This window comes from Schistocerca nitens, chromosome 1 (assembly GCF_023898315.1).
Source record: "Schistocerca nitens isolate TAMUIC-IGC-003100 chromosome 1, iqSchNite1.1, whole genome shotgun sequence".
Classification (NCBI taxonomy): domain Eukaryota; kingdom Metazoa; phylum Arthropoda; class Insecta; order Orthoptera; family Acrididae; genus Schistocerca; species Schistocerca nitens.
Window position 1 is genome coordinate 708,441,845 of NC_064614.1, and position 16,364 is coordinate 708,458,208.

Here is a 16,364-nt window from a genome sequence, read left to right on the forward strand (position 1 = left end):
AAGGTGTATTACATTAAAACTGACTTGCTTTACGTCATAGCAAGAGATCACAGTTATGATCCATGGCTTGTTCAGACCATCAAGATTAACATTTTCTCTGATTTCCTTAGATCACTTAAGGCAAATTCTGGATGGCTCCTTTGAGAGGGCATACTCAATTTTCTTCCCCATTATTCCCTAATGAGAATGTTCTTGAAATGATGCTAAACTCTAACCTTCCTTCTTGCTTTGCATGGAACATTCAGATGACAAATTAAGTAGCTGTCATCATCCCCATCATTACAAAACTAGAAATTGTGTTGAAGATGGGCGCACTTACAAAAATAACAGAGACATTAACATACGTAAAGTTTTTTAAGTCGTACATAATTCTGAATGAAGATGCGAGTAATATATATGAAAGCCTCAGGATTTGCCTTATGATAGAAACCTACTGCTGTCTCAAACATTTTTGTCTTCTGCCACTTGAAACTCGTAGACACACCAATCTCGGGTAAGTTGAGGAAAAGCTACCAATCACTAAACTGTTTACATATTTAAATTATTTTATTATTCCTTGCTGCCATTACTGATTTCAAACAAAATATTCGTTATCAAATGGCTGCAGTATGTTAAAGCGATATGAATTACGGCATATTTTTTCTGGCCATACTGACACTGAAATCTTACTTTTCCAAGAAGCACAAAATATAAAACCTCCATCTGTTTTCACTGCAACATCCAGTTTTAGCAGTGCAGTTACAATGTTTAGGCACACTGTATGGAATGGAGCCCTATTTACATGTGGAAATCAAACTGCACAAGCTCACAGTATCATGATATGCTTCAAAATGAACAGTTCATCTTTTTTCCTCTCTCCATTTCCTGCAATGACAATTTCACTTCAATCTTATTTTCATTTTACCTGTTACCATTATCTGACTTTCTTTTAATGTATTTTACTTTTCTTCTTCTAAAAAAAAAGTTTCAATTTATCTTAGACTAACTCATCATGGCTGTTATTGACTGTACCTTGTATCTAAAATCCTCATAAATTTAAATCTACTTAGTAGATTTTGTTGCCTGATTTCCCTAAATCACTTACAGCAAATGTCTGGTGTTTCCTTTTCAGCATAAAAGTTCTTTGTGATCCTCAGCAACTTTTTACTGATTTACATACCATTCCCTTTCTCCTTGACTTCTAGGGAAGAATGTTCTGCATTTTGAAACTAAAATTGCTGCGGAATTTTCTTTGTTGCTGTTTTATCTACTATGCTGTTATTTTGAAAGGGCAGTTTTTTGCATAACTTTAATACAGTGAAAACTCAAATTTAAAACTGTTATTTTAATTACTGTATAGAAGTTTAAGTATCATTATCAATTAACTAATCAAACATCTATGTCCGCAGATGTTGTGATACGGAATTCGGAGCTCCTTGCTGGCTCTATGGACAAATCTACTCTCGGATCTGGTTCAAAAAGCAATATTTTTTATGTACTCCTGTGTGACTGGGGTGAGGATACAGCAGCCAAGGCCATGTGGCGACTTGCACGCATTGCGTCCAGTTTTCTTATGAATAGGGGCTTTTCAATAGGTATTGGTGATGTTACTCCTGGGCAAGGTTTACTGCGTGCAAAACATGAACTGTTACAAGCAGGGTAAGCTGTGTATGTACATTGTTTAGTTTATGCTGTTTTATCTTTATTCCACGGGATTTCAGTAATTTTGTATTTTTGTCACAGAACATAAGTTACTCTATTAATAATATAATAATAATAATAATAATAATAATAATAATCCCCGTGGAGGCCCGGGAAAAGAATAGGCCTCCGGTATGTTCTGCCAGTCGTAAAAGGCGACGAAAAGAACAAACCACTAATAGGGCTAACCCCCCTTTTAGTGTGATTACTTGGTTCAGGACAGAACTAAAGAAGCCTCGGACAAGCGCCGTCATGGTCGGGGACGACGCTTGAACCCTATGCCCGCCCACAATGGTAATGACACTGCTAGCCAACTGGAAAATGATTTAAATCCAAATAGAGGTGTTTTGCAGGATATGCTTCCTGCAACCACCCTAGAAGGAAAACAAAGACAGAGGGTGAGATGGTCAGATGAAGTTAATCGACACCTCATGTTCTGTTATTACCAAGCAACAAACCTAGGAACCAACACAACTGGATACGGATCACAAGTATACACAACATTTATTACCAGATACCCGGAATTAAAATTTTTAACAGAACAACGACTAGCTGATCAGATCCGTGTAATAATAAAAAAGAACAGGATACCCCAGTCAGAATTAGAAAACATCAAACAACAAATACAACAAATACTGGAACAAAATAATGTGCAATTAGAAGAAGAAGAAAATACAGTAATGCACTCAAACATCCCAGAGCAAACAAACAAAGAACAACACGTATCAATTAAACAATCAGAGGAAAACGAAATCTTAAGACAGCCACCAGCACAAGCACAAATAGAATATGAAGTGACACACGTGTTAGATATAGAAGAAAAATTTCAGTTGACATATATACAATACAAAGACACAAATACAGACATTAGACCATTCTTGCATAGACCACCAAATAACCCACAAGTCGAAACAACAATAAAAACTATCAACACAATCAAACACAACAAAATAAATGAATACACAACTATGGAAGAGTTACAACTACTGGTTTATATAGGAGCACTCACTACATTAAATATACACACTAGGCAGAGATCAGAACCAACCAACACACAGAAGAAACCCACAAAACCAGCATGGCAACACAGGCTACAGATCAGAATAGAAAAACTGAGAAAAGACAACGGACAGCAAACACAATTTATAAGAAATGAAATATCAGACACAAAACGAAAAAGGTTAGGTAAAATATCACAACAAGAAGCAATAGAGCAATTAGATGAAAAGAAGCAGAAATTACAAGCATTGGCCAAACGACTTAGAAGATACAAAAAAGTGAAAAAAGAAGGAAACAAAAAACCAAACATTCAACAAAAACCAAAAGAAATTTTACCAAACAATAGATAACACACACATAAAAATAGACAATCCACCAAACATAACAGACATGGAACACTTCTGGAGCAACATATGGTCAAACCCGGTACAACATAACAGGCATGCACGGTGGATACAAGCAGAAACAGACTCATACAAGATGATACCACAAATGCCTGAAGTGATAATTTTGCAACATGAAGTCACCCGAGCAATTAATTCTACGCACAAATGGAAAGCCCCTGGAAATGATAAAATAGCAAATTTCTGGCTAAAGAAGTTCACCTCAACATATTCACATCTAACTAAATTATTTAACAGTTACATTGCAGACCCATACATATTCCCTGATACACTTACACATGGAATAACTTATCTGAAACCTAAAGATCAAGCAGACACAGCAAAACCAGCTAAATATCGCCCCATAACATGCCTACCAACAATCTACAAAATATTAACTTCAGTCATTACACAGAAACTAATGACACATACAACACAGAACAAAATTATAAATGAAGAACAAAAAGGCTACTGCAAAGGAGCACGAGGATGTAAAGAGCAACTGATAATAGATGCAGAGGTGACATATCAAGCTAAAACTAAACAAAGGTCACTACACTACGCATACATTGATTACCAAAAAGCTTTTGATAGTGTACCCCACTCATGGTTACTACAGATATTGGAAATATACAAAGTAGATCCTAAATTGATACAGTTTCTAAACATAGTAATGAAAAACTGGAAAACCACACTTAATATCCAAACAAATTCAGATAATATCACATCACAGCCAATACAGATTAAGCTTGGAATATACCAAGGAGATTCATTAAGTCCTTTCTGGTTCTGCCTTGCTCTGAACCCACTATCCAACATGCTAAATAATACAAATTATGGATACAATATTACTGGAACATACCCACACAAAATCACACATTTGCTATACATGGATGATCTAAAACTACTGGCAGCAACAAATCAACAACTCAAACAATTACTAAAGATAACAGAAGTATTCAGCAATGATATAAATATGGCTTTTGGAACAGACAAATGTAAGAAAAATAGCATAGTCAAGGGAAAACACACTAAAAAAGAAGATTACATATTGAATAACCACAGTGACTCCATAGAAGCGATGGAAAAAACAGATGCCTATAAATACCTAGGATATAGACAAAAAATAGGAATAGATAATACGAATATTAAAGAAGAACTAAAAGAAAAATATAGACAAAGACTAACAAAAATACTGAAAACAGAATTGACAGCAAGAAACAAGACAAAAGCTATAAATACTCATGCCATACCAATATTGACCTACTCATTTGGAGTAGTGAAATGGAGTAACACAGACCTAGAAGCACTCAATACACTTACACGATCACAATGCCACAAATATAGAATACATCACATACATTCAGCAACAGAAAGATTCACATTAAGCAGAAAGGAAGGAGGAAGGGGATTTATCGACATAAAAAACCTACATTATGGACAGGTAGACAATTTAAGAAAATTCTTTCTAGAACGAGCAGAAACTAGCAAAATACAAAAGGCAATCACTCATATATATACATCGGCTACACCACTGCAATTTCATAACCACTTCTACAACCCTTTAGATCACATAACATCAACAGATACGAAGAAAGTAAATTGGAAAAAGAAAACACTTCATGGCAAGCACCCGTATCATCTAACACAGCCACACATCGATCAAGACGCATCCAACACATGGCTAAGAAAAGGCAATATATACAGAGAGACAGAAGGATTCATGATTGCAATACAGGATCAAACAATAAACACCAGGTATTACAGCAAGCATATTATTAAAGATCCCAATATCACAACAGATAAATGCAGACTTTGTAAACAATAAATAGAAACAGTAGATCACATCACAAGCGGATGTACAATACTAGCAAATACAGAATACCCCAGAAGACATGACAATGTCCCAAAAATAATACATCAACAGCTTGCCTTACAACATAAACTTTTGAAACAACAAGTCCCTACATACAAGTATGCATCACAAAATGTACTGGAGAATGATGATAACAAATTATACTGGAACAGAACCATTATAACAGATAAAACAACGCCACATAACAAACCTGACATCATACTCACCAATAAAAAGAAGAAATTAACATAACTAATCGAAATATGCAGACCCAATCCAACAAATATAGAAAAGAAAACAGGAGAAAAAATTGAAAAATACATCCAACTGGCTGAGGAAGTCAAGGACATGTGGCATCAGGATAAAGTTGACATTATATCAATTCTACTATCAACTACAGGAGTCATACCACACAATATCCACCAGTACATCAACACAATACAGCTACAGCCAAACATATATATACAACTCCAGAAATCTGTAATTATTGATACATGTTCAATTACCTGAAAGTTCCTAAATGCAATATAACATATACCGTACAGTTAAAAGGAAGTGACGCTTGATCAAGGTCCGCGTTACTTTCCATTTTTAACCAGACTTAACGTCTGAGAAAGTAAAGAAATAATAATAATAATCTTCAGGTGTATTTCCATCAAGGACTGTGTGCTCCACGACCTTATTAATGAGGTCCAAGATAGGAAGTAGGGCATCATCTGTTGTATATTTTTAAACTTTAATGTAGGTTGATTTCAGCTACTGTGTAGCTGCAGTGACATCCAAGGCTTGATGACTCACAGTAAATAAAATCACACATGGCATCACAGTGCAATTACAGATAACAAAAAAGTTTAAATCATCTTTAATGGCAGTGTGGTAACATGGGATTTTAATTAGATGAGTCGTCATGATTTGAATATAATAGCACTGAAGACAGCTACGCTGTAGCTGCAATCAGTCTGCATTAAACAGATTAAAAATTTACAACCAATGCAGCCCTTCCTCTTCTGTTTAATAATAATAATAATAAAAATGTGATGCCATAAAGTATTATTTGCTATTGAGGCTGAAGTGTATGAACTTTATTACTTATTAATGAAGCTTTTAAAAATTATGCTGCAAAATAACACCCTCTTTGCCAGCCAGGGTGGCTGAGCGGTTCTGCGACCGCTAGGTCGCAGGTTGGAATCCTGCCTCGGGCGTGGATGTGTGTGATGCCCTTAGGTTAATTAGGTTTAAGTAGTTCTAAGTTCTAGTTGACTGATGATCTCAGAAGTTAAGTCCCATAGTGCTCAGAGCCATTTGAACCATTTTTTCTTGTCTTTACAGAATGGAAACTGCAGTTACTTGTAAACAAGTAGTCTGCAGCTCGTGGTCGTGCGGTAGCGTTCTCGCTTCCCACGCCCGGGTTCCCGGGTTCGATTCCCGGCGGGGTCAGGGATTTTCTCTGCCTCGTGATGACTGGGTGTTGTGTGCTGTCCTTAGGTTAGTTAGGTTTAAGTAGTTCTAAGTTCTAGGGGACTGATGACCGTAGATGTTAAGTCCCATAGTGCTCAGAGCCATTTTCTTGTAAAAAAGTGTGTGTAAACATAAAAATGTTATGTGAGAGCGTGTGGACTGTGATGACAGTGTAAGGGTGTAGTTTCCTTCATAAGTGCAACTTCTGCAAAAGGGCATGAATATATGCTTTATGCGATAGCTCTCTGTCTATCTTCATCCCCTAGAAATTCGAAACCTTCCATGTGACTCATGCCACCACCATTGTAAATGGATGGAATGTCACCATTTAATAACTGTATGTGTTTTAATCCAACCGAATGTTGTCCTCATATCTATGAACCAGAAACGATTTGCTTCATTGTACAGTTTCTGACCTGGTTCTGTTAACACTTATATTAGTAAAATCATCAAATAAAACAGTTTGGCAATTAACTGCTGTATCCTATGATGTTGATATACAAGGGCTAGAAGAAAATATTTCAGACTAACATGTGGAAATACCCTGCACACACAGTCCAAAATTTTTCTGATGAGTAGATTTCATCCTTAAAGTACTGTTTTGGAAGTTTGGCACAATACCCATATGCAGCTTGTAATCTCCCCCCCCCCCCCCCCTCCTTTTTCCTTCTTCCTTCTATTGTCCACTTTAAACAATGCCCAGTCCAAATAATTAATAAGCAAAGCCTTTTATGAAGATTTGAGAGTAGTGAAGATTACAATAAACTTTCAAGTTTACTTAGCTTGTCACGTTGAGATGGCTCCAGGTCTTCTTGTCTATGGGTCTGATTCTTGAAGCTGAAAATCTAACATCTGGTCCTCATGGTTGGTTGAACTAAATAAATTTGAAGATTGTTGTGGCAGAATTTTTTATGTAAATATATTTTCCACTGATTTTCTCACATATTATTATATCATACAGTATTTTGATTTTTCACATTAACAAAGCTAAAATTACATTGTTCACACCTATTATACAAAAATACACCTGATCACATAAGACACAAGCTTACTGCTCTCACACTCTGCTGAAATAACAATATTCCAAAGGGGTTTAAAATTTTTCTTAACAAATGAATTCCTACAAGTTTTTGTTACATTATTGATTTGGATTGTTATTTCATAAATGAATTCAGAAATAAACATAGAAAACAGTAGAGGATTGCATAATTAATAATAGAAATTTTAAGTGTCAGATAATATGTAATTTCAAATGTTTCTAAAAAAATAATTTTAACTGTACATTCAGAACTAGTACTTATCTATTATAACATCAAAACTAAAATATTTTATAAAGTAATTCCATTTCATAAATTTTAGCTTGAAAATTAACAAACTGTATATAAAATTATTTGAAACTTTTCAAAAGAGCAACTGAGATAACATTGTCCTGTCGAAAATTCGACAACTACTGTTGAGGAAAAGTAATGCGAGGGGAGGACATCGCGTTACAAGCTTGCACTTGACTCAGAATGTTTATCAGCCACCTTTTGTATGTGAGAGTAACTGAAAGTCATAGGACACAAAATCTAATGAGTAGTACAGGATGGAATGTAACAATTTCATGAGATAAAAGTTGCTACTCACCGTTTAGCGGAGATGCTGAGTCACAGATAGGCACAACAAAAAGACTCTCACAGTTAAAGCTTCGTCAACAATAGATTCATGTAAGTGCATGCGCGCGCGCGCGCGCGCGCGCACACACACATGCACACACGCACGCACGCACGCACGCACGCACGCATGCACGACTAGAGTCTCAGGCAACTTAAACCACACTCAATTGCCTGAGACTGCAGTCGTGAGTTGCGTTAGCGCGCGCGTGTGTGCGTGTGTGCGGGTGTGTGTGTGTGTGTGTGTGTGTGTGTGTGTGTGTGAATGTGTGCGTGCGTGGGTGTGTGGGTGTCTGTGTCTATTGTTGATGAAGACCCATGGCCGAAAGCTTTTATTGTGAGAATCTTTTTGTTGTACCTATCTGCGACTCAGCATCTCCGCTATATGGTGAGTAGCAATTGTCCTTCTAATACTATTATTACAATCTAATGAGTAGGATTGATATCCCAAGAATTTGCCCTGAAAAAGCTTCAAATTTTCCAGTGTCAAAGCTCTTTTCAAGACAGATGCCTTACCTGGGTGTCTGCAGTTCATGAAATTCATGAAACAGTAATGAAAATGAACAGGTGGTCATGAAAGTAATGAAGTTGAGTGAGTGGTCATGCATTTCATTTTGTGTGTTAGTCAGGTGTGTTTCTACTGACTTTTGCGTACACAGTGATTGGTTTCACAGGATTTACATCAGGTGAACGTGGTCACCGAGACATCAGTGTGGGTTCAGTGTAATGCTCCTCAACCTACTGTAGCATGGTTCTAGCTCTGAGACATGGAAATTTGTACTGGTGAAAGGTGACTTCGCTGTTGGAGAAGACATCAAACATGAAAGGATGCAGGTGTTTCACAGCTGTCAGCGTGTTTTTCATTACTGTCACAGGTCCCACGCAAGTGAAGGAGAATGTCTGCCATAGCATAATACTGCTTCCACCAGCCTGTGTCCATAGTGCACTGCACATATCGAGCTGGTGTTCACCTCAATGACAGTGTTTACGGAGACAACCATCTACCTAGTGTATCAAAAATGTGATTCAGATGAAGGGCCGACACTTTCCATTGATCTACAGTCAAATCCTGTTGGTCCCATGCCCACTGCAATTGTGCTCTTTTTGGCAGAGATGCCACCGATCGCCATGTGTCCTGTTTTACAGAGTAGAGAAGCCTCTGAACCCCATGTTTTTTTACACATCGAGTTCTGTAGGACCAAATTGAGGAGCTAATCTCCAAGATCGTGAAATTACAACATAAAAGTAATAACAGATAAAGTAAAATGTCTATGAACCCAAAAACGACAAGCTGGTTTATGTAAATGCAATCAACATTATAACACAGGAATCATGTTAATTTTTCAAGGAACTCCTTGACAGACTAGAAGGAGTGACCCATGAGGAAACTCTTCAGTTTCAGTTTTAAAGCACAAGGATTACTACTAAGATCTTTGAATTCTTGTGGTAGGTTATTGAAAATGGATGCAGTATTATTCTGGCCACCTTTCTGCACAAGAGTCGAGGAAGTGCAATCCAAATGTAGATTGGATTTCTACCTAGTATTAACTGAGTGAAAGCTGCTAATTCTTAGGAATAAGCTGATATTGTTAACAAGAAATGACAGTAAGGAATAGATATATGGAGAGGCCATTGTCAGAATACACAGACTAAAGAACAGGGGTCGACAAGAAGTTCGTGAACTTACTACACTTACTCCCCGAACCTCCCACTTCTGAGCCAGAAGTATCCTTTGAGAATGGGAAGAGTTATGCCAAAATGTAATACCATACATCGTAAGTGAATGTTGGGTTTTGTTGAATGGTGTGTTAGAAACTGTAAAAACTGGGTCTTACTATTATTTAGCATCAGTTTATTTTCTACAAGTCATTGACTTATGTCATGAATTGCACTAATTAAAACAGTGTCTATGTTGCACACATCCTTTACTACAAAGCTAGTGTCATCAGCAAAGAGAAATATTTTAGAATCACCTGTAATGCTAGAGGGCATATCATTTGTAAAAATGAAGAACAGGAGTGGTCCCAGCACTGACCTCTTGGGCAACCCCCATTTGACTGTGCCACACTCAGACCCCACATAATAGCCATTCTTAACACTATGAATAATACCTTTTGCTGCCTGTTGTTAAAGTAAGAGGTGAACCAACTGTGAGCTACTCCCCATATTCCGTAATGGTCCAACTACTGGAGCAATATTTTGTGAACACCACAAATAAACCCCTTAGTTAAATAAAAAAGGTGCCTAGCATTTGAAATCTTATGTCTAATCCATCCAGTACCTCATAGAGAAAAGCGAATACAGTATTTTCAGTTGTTAAACCACTTCTAAAACCAAACTGTACATTTGATAGCAAATTATGCGAAATAAAATGACCAGTTATCTTTACATACACAGCCTTTCCAAAAACTTTCTGTAAAGAGTTGTGAATGTCAAACCATTTAGTCCCTAGTGATAGTTTCACTGTCCCTCTCTCTCTATCTGTAGGTGCTCAAAACATAATAATAATAATCTGCCCTTTGTCAAAGTTGTTTATGTCAATGGATTTCCCCATTTGCAGCTCAGATCTTTGTTAGGGTGATCCCCCGTCCATGTCTGCTCTACTTACATACTTTTGTCACCACGTCACATGCCTGCAATGCCACCAGGCGACATCCAGTGTTGCAGTGGGCAGTGATCATAATGTTTTGGCTTATCAGTGTAAATGTATTATAAAGATTCAGCAGAACTCATAAAAAGTCTTTGTTATCTATAGGGGACTTGTTTGTCTGTGCAAATCTTGTAATGGAAGTCTCTGCTACTGTGGTTTGCAACATTGAGAGGGGCAGGTGTGGATTGAGAAATTTGGAGTTGTGGCTTCATTGGGCTGTATGTGGTTATTTTCAGGGATGCGTGCACAGGTATTTTGCAAAGTATATATCTAAAAATTTCTGAGAAGAGCCCTTTGAAAGTGAAGATAGTCGAAAATGGCTCTTGTTTATCTAACAAACTTTATGGGGAGCTCGATTTTGAGAAATTCTTGAGTGACAATTACATTGGAAGAATTTATGGCAAAGCAACATATGACTCCATCAACAGCTGACATAATGAAGAAAGAATACTTAATATTCTGAAAAATAGCTGAAACAAAGAAATCCTAAGAAGGGCAAACTTGATCACTTTCAGATGAATTTACTGCGAAGTGCGAACTATGATTTCATCAAGCTCGTGCAGAAGCTGTTAAGCATGTTTCATGGAAATGCTGTCATTGAAAGAAGCTTTTCTGTTAACAAAGAAGTTTTCGTCTAACAACTTTGACAGGAAAAAATTAGATGCTAATGACTCACCATGTGCATCAGGAGGGCAGCAGGAAATGAGTGTCTGGAAGATGCAGAGATCAGTCTTCTATGGGATGTATGTGTTATAGTTCACTAAATGGGCATTGTTGACATTCAAGAAATGTTCAAAAGAAACCATTAACTTGCACCATTAAAACCGAATTGCTGCAGTGATCACAAAGGTTTGCACCATTGAAATCGAAGGCGAATTCCTTTGGAGGTACAAAGCATGCAGGACATTCAGCTAGATATCCACTCTTAAAGAATGCACATTGAATCATATTGGTGTAACAGGGTGATGAGAACTGATGGAATGGGATGGCATACAACCAAATGCGAAGCTGCCTGTCTTGGAGTTTATTGTGAAAGTGGCTATTCTTTGAGACGTAGCTGCAGATAGTGTGACAATATGATTTATAGACATTGAAAGAACAAGCATACAGTGGCTGAATTTGTCCTATGGTTCCAGTTGGTATGAATTGTAATGTAGCAGACTTTTCAGGAAGGATAGTTTTCTCTAAAGGAGTGTATTTATGTATGCAAACCAGGAACCAGGAATATAGCAAAAGCTAGTTATTTTGATGATCTATTGGCCAAAAGCAGTACTCATTCCATAGTTGTAATTCTCTTATGCCCGTTTTACAACTTTTTCTTGCTGTGACATAGCTATTCCCTGCCCCTGCAAGATCATGCATGCAAGCAGAAGTTGTTGTGGGCAGAGCACCTACAATTTCTCATATCACAATAAATAACTTTCCAGACAATTTAAAATCCAGATTAAAAGTCGGCATAATTGTATTCAAATGTGTTCAGGCATTGATTTTAGTTGATCTTGATACAACTCTCTTGGTACCTCTAGTTTCCAGGGTTCATTTCATACGCATTTCCTCTTCAAATCCTTTTGGTCAAAGTTGCTGGACAATAGGATAATTTTATTTATCTCATCTACAAATTTTCAGGGAGCTTCTGCAGTTTGTTGTGCACCGTCAAGTTGACACTGTGTTTGAAATTTTGTTATCTTACATCTTCCAATACTATAGCAGTACTTGAAGTAATGCAACCATCCACTGCTTTTCTTGAAATCATTGTATCTTGTCGCACATTTTGACGTGCAAAACATAGTATGTCACTATCATACGCATCCTGTAAATTGTGTCAAACATCCTTGAAATGCTCAAACACCAATTTCTGTTACAAGTGCGCTTTGTCATCCCTTGAATATCCATAGTTTTTCTTATGCACTATTGCTGTGGACTTGAAATTTGTTCATAATTGGATTTTTACTATTCTGTGGATGCTCTTCCTTGTATGTAATTTGTTCAGTACCCACTACTTTGATAATGATTGTCCTTTACTATGTTTCACTGTAGACAAAATTTCTGTTTCCCTATTTGACAAGGATGATGAACTACATGGGTCGACACCTGTTTTTGCATCATTTTCACTTGTTAAGCACGTATCATCATAATTGTACTCCCCATGTATGTTTCCCACACATTGAGCATATAATACACCACACATTCGACCAACTCGTTTCGCAGAAACCTTAATATTTCATCTGCCACTTCTTTCTCATTCTTTCTCACTCTGTGAAATTCCTTGGTGTTTTTTAAATGAAGTGTCAACTTCAGCAACTTGTGGTGTAAATATAATGCAATGTTTTCCCTGTGTATCATTGCCATTTCTCTGCTTTGCATCAACAACACTAGTGCTGTAGCACTGTTTTGAGTTACTCGTCAACTAAACAGTTCAACTACATTCCATAGCCTCATGATGTGTTCACGATTGGAAACCTCCAGTCCTGCTCCCTGTCGCTCTTGCAACATTGGGGTTGTGTGGTAGACAATATGTGAAGCATCAAATGACATAAACATCATTGGCCTTTTGCAATCGCACTGTCATGGTGTTCCTTGTTACATCTACATCTAAATGATTACTCTGCTATTCACAATAAAGTGCTAGTCAGAGGGTTCAGTGAACCACCTTCAAGCTGTCTCTTTACCATTTCACTCTCGACGGGCGCGTGGGAAAAACAAGCACTTAAATTTTTCTGTGTGAGCCCTGATTTCTCATGTTTTATCATGATGATCATTTCTCCCTATGTAGGTGGGTGCCATCAGAACGTTTTCACAATTAGAGGAGAAAACTGGTGATGGAAATTTCATGAGAAGATCCCGTCGCAACAAAAAATGCCTTTGTTTTAATGATTGCCACTCCAATTCACGTATCATGTCTTTGGCACTATCTCCCCTACTTCACAATAATACAAAATGAACTGCCTTCTTTGTACTTTTTCGATGTCATCTGTCAGTCCCATCTGATGCGGATCCCACACCACACAGCAATACTCCAGAATAGGGCGGACAAGCGTGGTGGAAGCAGTATCTTTAGTAGACCTGTTGCAACTCTTAAGTGTTCTGCCAATGAATCGCAGTCTTTGGTTGGCTCTACCCACAACATTATCTACATGATTGTTCCAATTTAGGGTATTTGTAATTGTAATCCCTAAGGATTTATTTGAATCTACAGCCTTCAGATTTGTGCAACTTACTGCGTAATCGAAATTTAGCGTATTTCATTTAGTACTCGTGTGAATAACTTCACACATTTCTTTATTCAGGGTCAATTGCCATGTTTAGCACCACACATATATCTTATCTAAATCATTTTGCAATTCATTTTGGTCATCTGATGACTTCACAAGACGGTAAATGATAGCGTCATCTGCAAACAATCTAAGACGGCTACTGAGATTGTCTCCTATGTCGTTAATATAGATCAGGAATAATAGAGGGCTTATAAGACTTCCTTGGGGAATGCCGGATATTATTTCTGTTTTACTTGATGACTTTCCATCTATTACTACGAACTGTGACCTTTCTGACAGGAAATCACAAATCTAGTAGCACAGCTGAGGCGATATTCCATAGGCATGCAGTTTGATTAGAAGATGCTTGTGAGGAACGGTGTCAAAAGCCTTCTGGAAATCTAAAGATATGGAATCAATTTGACATCCCCTTTCGATAGCACTCATTACTTCATGAGTAAAGAGCTAGTTGTGTTTCACAAAAACGATATTTTCTGAATCCATGCTGACTATGTGCCAATAAATTGTTTTCTTTAAGGTACTTCATAATGTTCGAATACAGTATATGTTCGAAAACCCTACTGCAAATCAACATTAGTGATATGGGCCTGTAATTACTCCTACTTCCTTTTTTGGGCATTGGTGTGACTTAGCAATTTTCCAGTATTTAGGTATGGATATTTCTGTGAGTGAGCAATTGTATATAATTGCTAAATATGGAGCTGTTGTATCAGCATACTCTGAGAGGAACCTGACTGGTATACAATCTGGACCAGAAGCCTTGCTTTTATTAAGTGATTTAAGTTGCTTTGCGACACCGAGGATATCTATTTCTATGTTTCTCATCTTGGCAGTTGTTCTTGATTGGAATTCAGAAATGTTTACTTAGTCTTCTTTGGTGAAGGAGTTTTGGGAAATTGTGTTTAATAACTCTGCTTTACTGGCACTGTCATCAGTGACTTCACCGATGGTATCACACAATGAAGGTATTGATTGCGTCTCGCCACTGGTGTGTCAGAATCTCTTTGGGTTTCTGCCAGATTTCGAGACAGAGTTTCATTGTGGAAATTATTGAAAGCATCTTGCATTGAAGTACGCACTGTATTTCGACCTTCTCAAAACTTAGAAGAAGATACAATTGTTGCAGAAATAAGTGCTGATAATGTAGTACAGTTGTTAGATAGTTTATTTAGCAGTGAGAAACAACTTAATGTGGACTTACAAAATCAGAGTGGACTTACTGGACGGGGTGAGAAAGAAAGACTGATTGTTGGGGACTGCACCGGGTGAGACTTGAAGACCTGAGAGCTTAAAGGTGGAAGACAGGTAATATGCAAGACAGAGATTATTGCTAAAACATTGTGTACGAGTTAATAAAAGTGAAAAGCTTTGTGCATTGCTGTAACAGAACAGGAGGGGGACAGCGAAAAATAGAGGTAAGAAAATGAAAGATGTAGAAAACTAAAGTGGAGTGACAAAAGGAGTAATTACTGTGAAGAAATGCTGAGATGGAAGAAAATAACATAAATTAAGCGCAGGTGGCCGACAAGAACCCAGGACATGTAGTGCTAGTTCCCACCTGCAGAGTCCTGAGAAACTTGTGTCTGGGGGAAGGACCCAGATGGCGCGTGTGGTGAAACAGGCACCAAGGTCGCAACTGCCATGTTGTAAAGCATGCTGTGCAACAGGACAACAGGATATTGTATATTTACAGTATACTCACGCTGCTAGTACCCATTCATCCTAACTAATAATTTGATGGTAATCATGCCAATGTAAAAGCCTGAAAAGTGTTTACGTACAGCTGGTATATGATGTGTTGTTTCACAGGTGGCTCTCCCTTTGATAGTATATGTTTTGCCAGTTACAGGTCTGGTATAGGTGGTGGTAGGAGGGTGCATAGGGCAAGTTCTCCCTACCCTATGGCTCGTACCCCTTTGACCATCCCTGCTGCAAGACTTGCCTTATGCACACTCGTACCCCCCCTCTCTCCCCCTATCTCTCTCCCCCCTCCCCTCCCTCCCTCTCCCTCCCTCCCCCTCCCCTCCCTCCCTCTCCCTCCCTCCCTCCCTCCCTCCCTCCCCCTCCCTCCCTTCCTCCCTCCCTCCCTCCCTCCCTCCCCTCCCTCTCTCCCTCTCCCTCCCACCCCTCCCTCTCTCCCTCTCCCTCCCTCCCCTTCCCCCTCCCTCCCCTCCCCCTCCCCCCTCCCTCTCCCTCCCTCCCCTCCCTCTCCCTCCCCTCCCTCTCCCTCTCCCTCTCCCTCCCTCCCCTCCCTCTCCCTCCCTCTCCCTTCCCCCCTCTCCATCAACCCTCCCCCTCTCCCCCTTCATCTCTCCCCCCTCCCCCCTCCCTCTTGCTCCTGATTTGGACATTTTAAAAAATATTTAGAAATTTATTCTTTGGTGTAATTGAGCCTGAACTATTTTGTTGTGT

At 38.3% G+C, this 16,364-nt stretch overlaps 1 protein-coding gene across 1 annotated transcript in view; it reads left to right on the plus strand.

Annotated features, from left to right (window-relative positions):
* LOC126259818 (DNA-directed RNA polymerase III subunit RPC1) overlaps positions 1–16,364 on the plus strand; it is a 249,392-nt gene that overhangs the window by 95,118 nt on the left and 137,910 nt on the right. Inside the window, exon 13 of the mRNA XM_049956862.1 lies at positions 1,389–1,638. Within this exon, the coding sequence (XP_049812819.1) occupies positions 1,389–1,638 (250 nt within the window). The remainder of the gene's footprint in view (positions 1–1,388; positions 1,639–16,364) is intronic.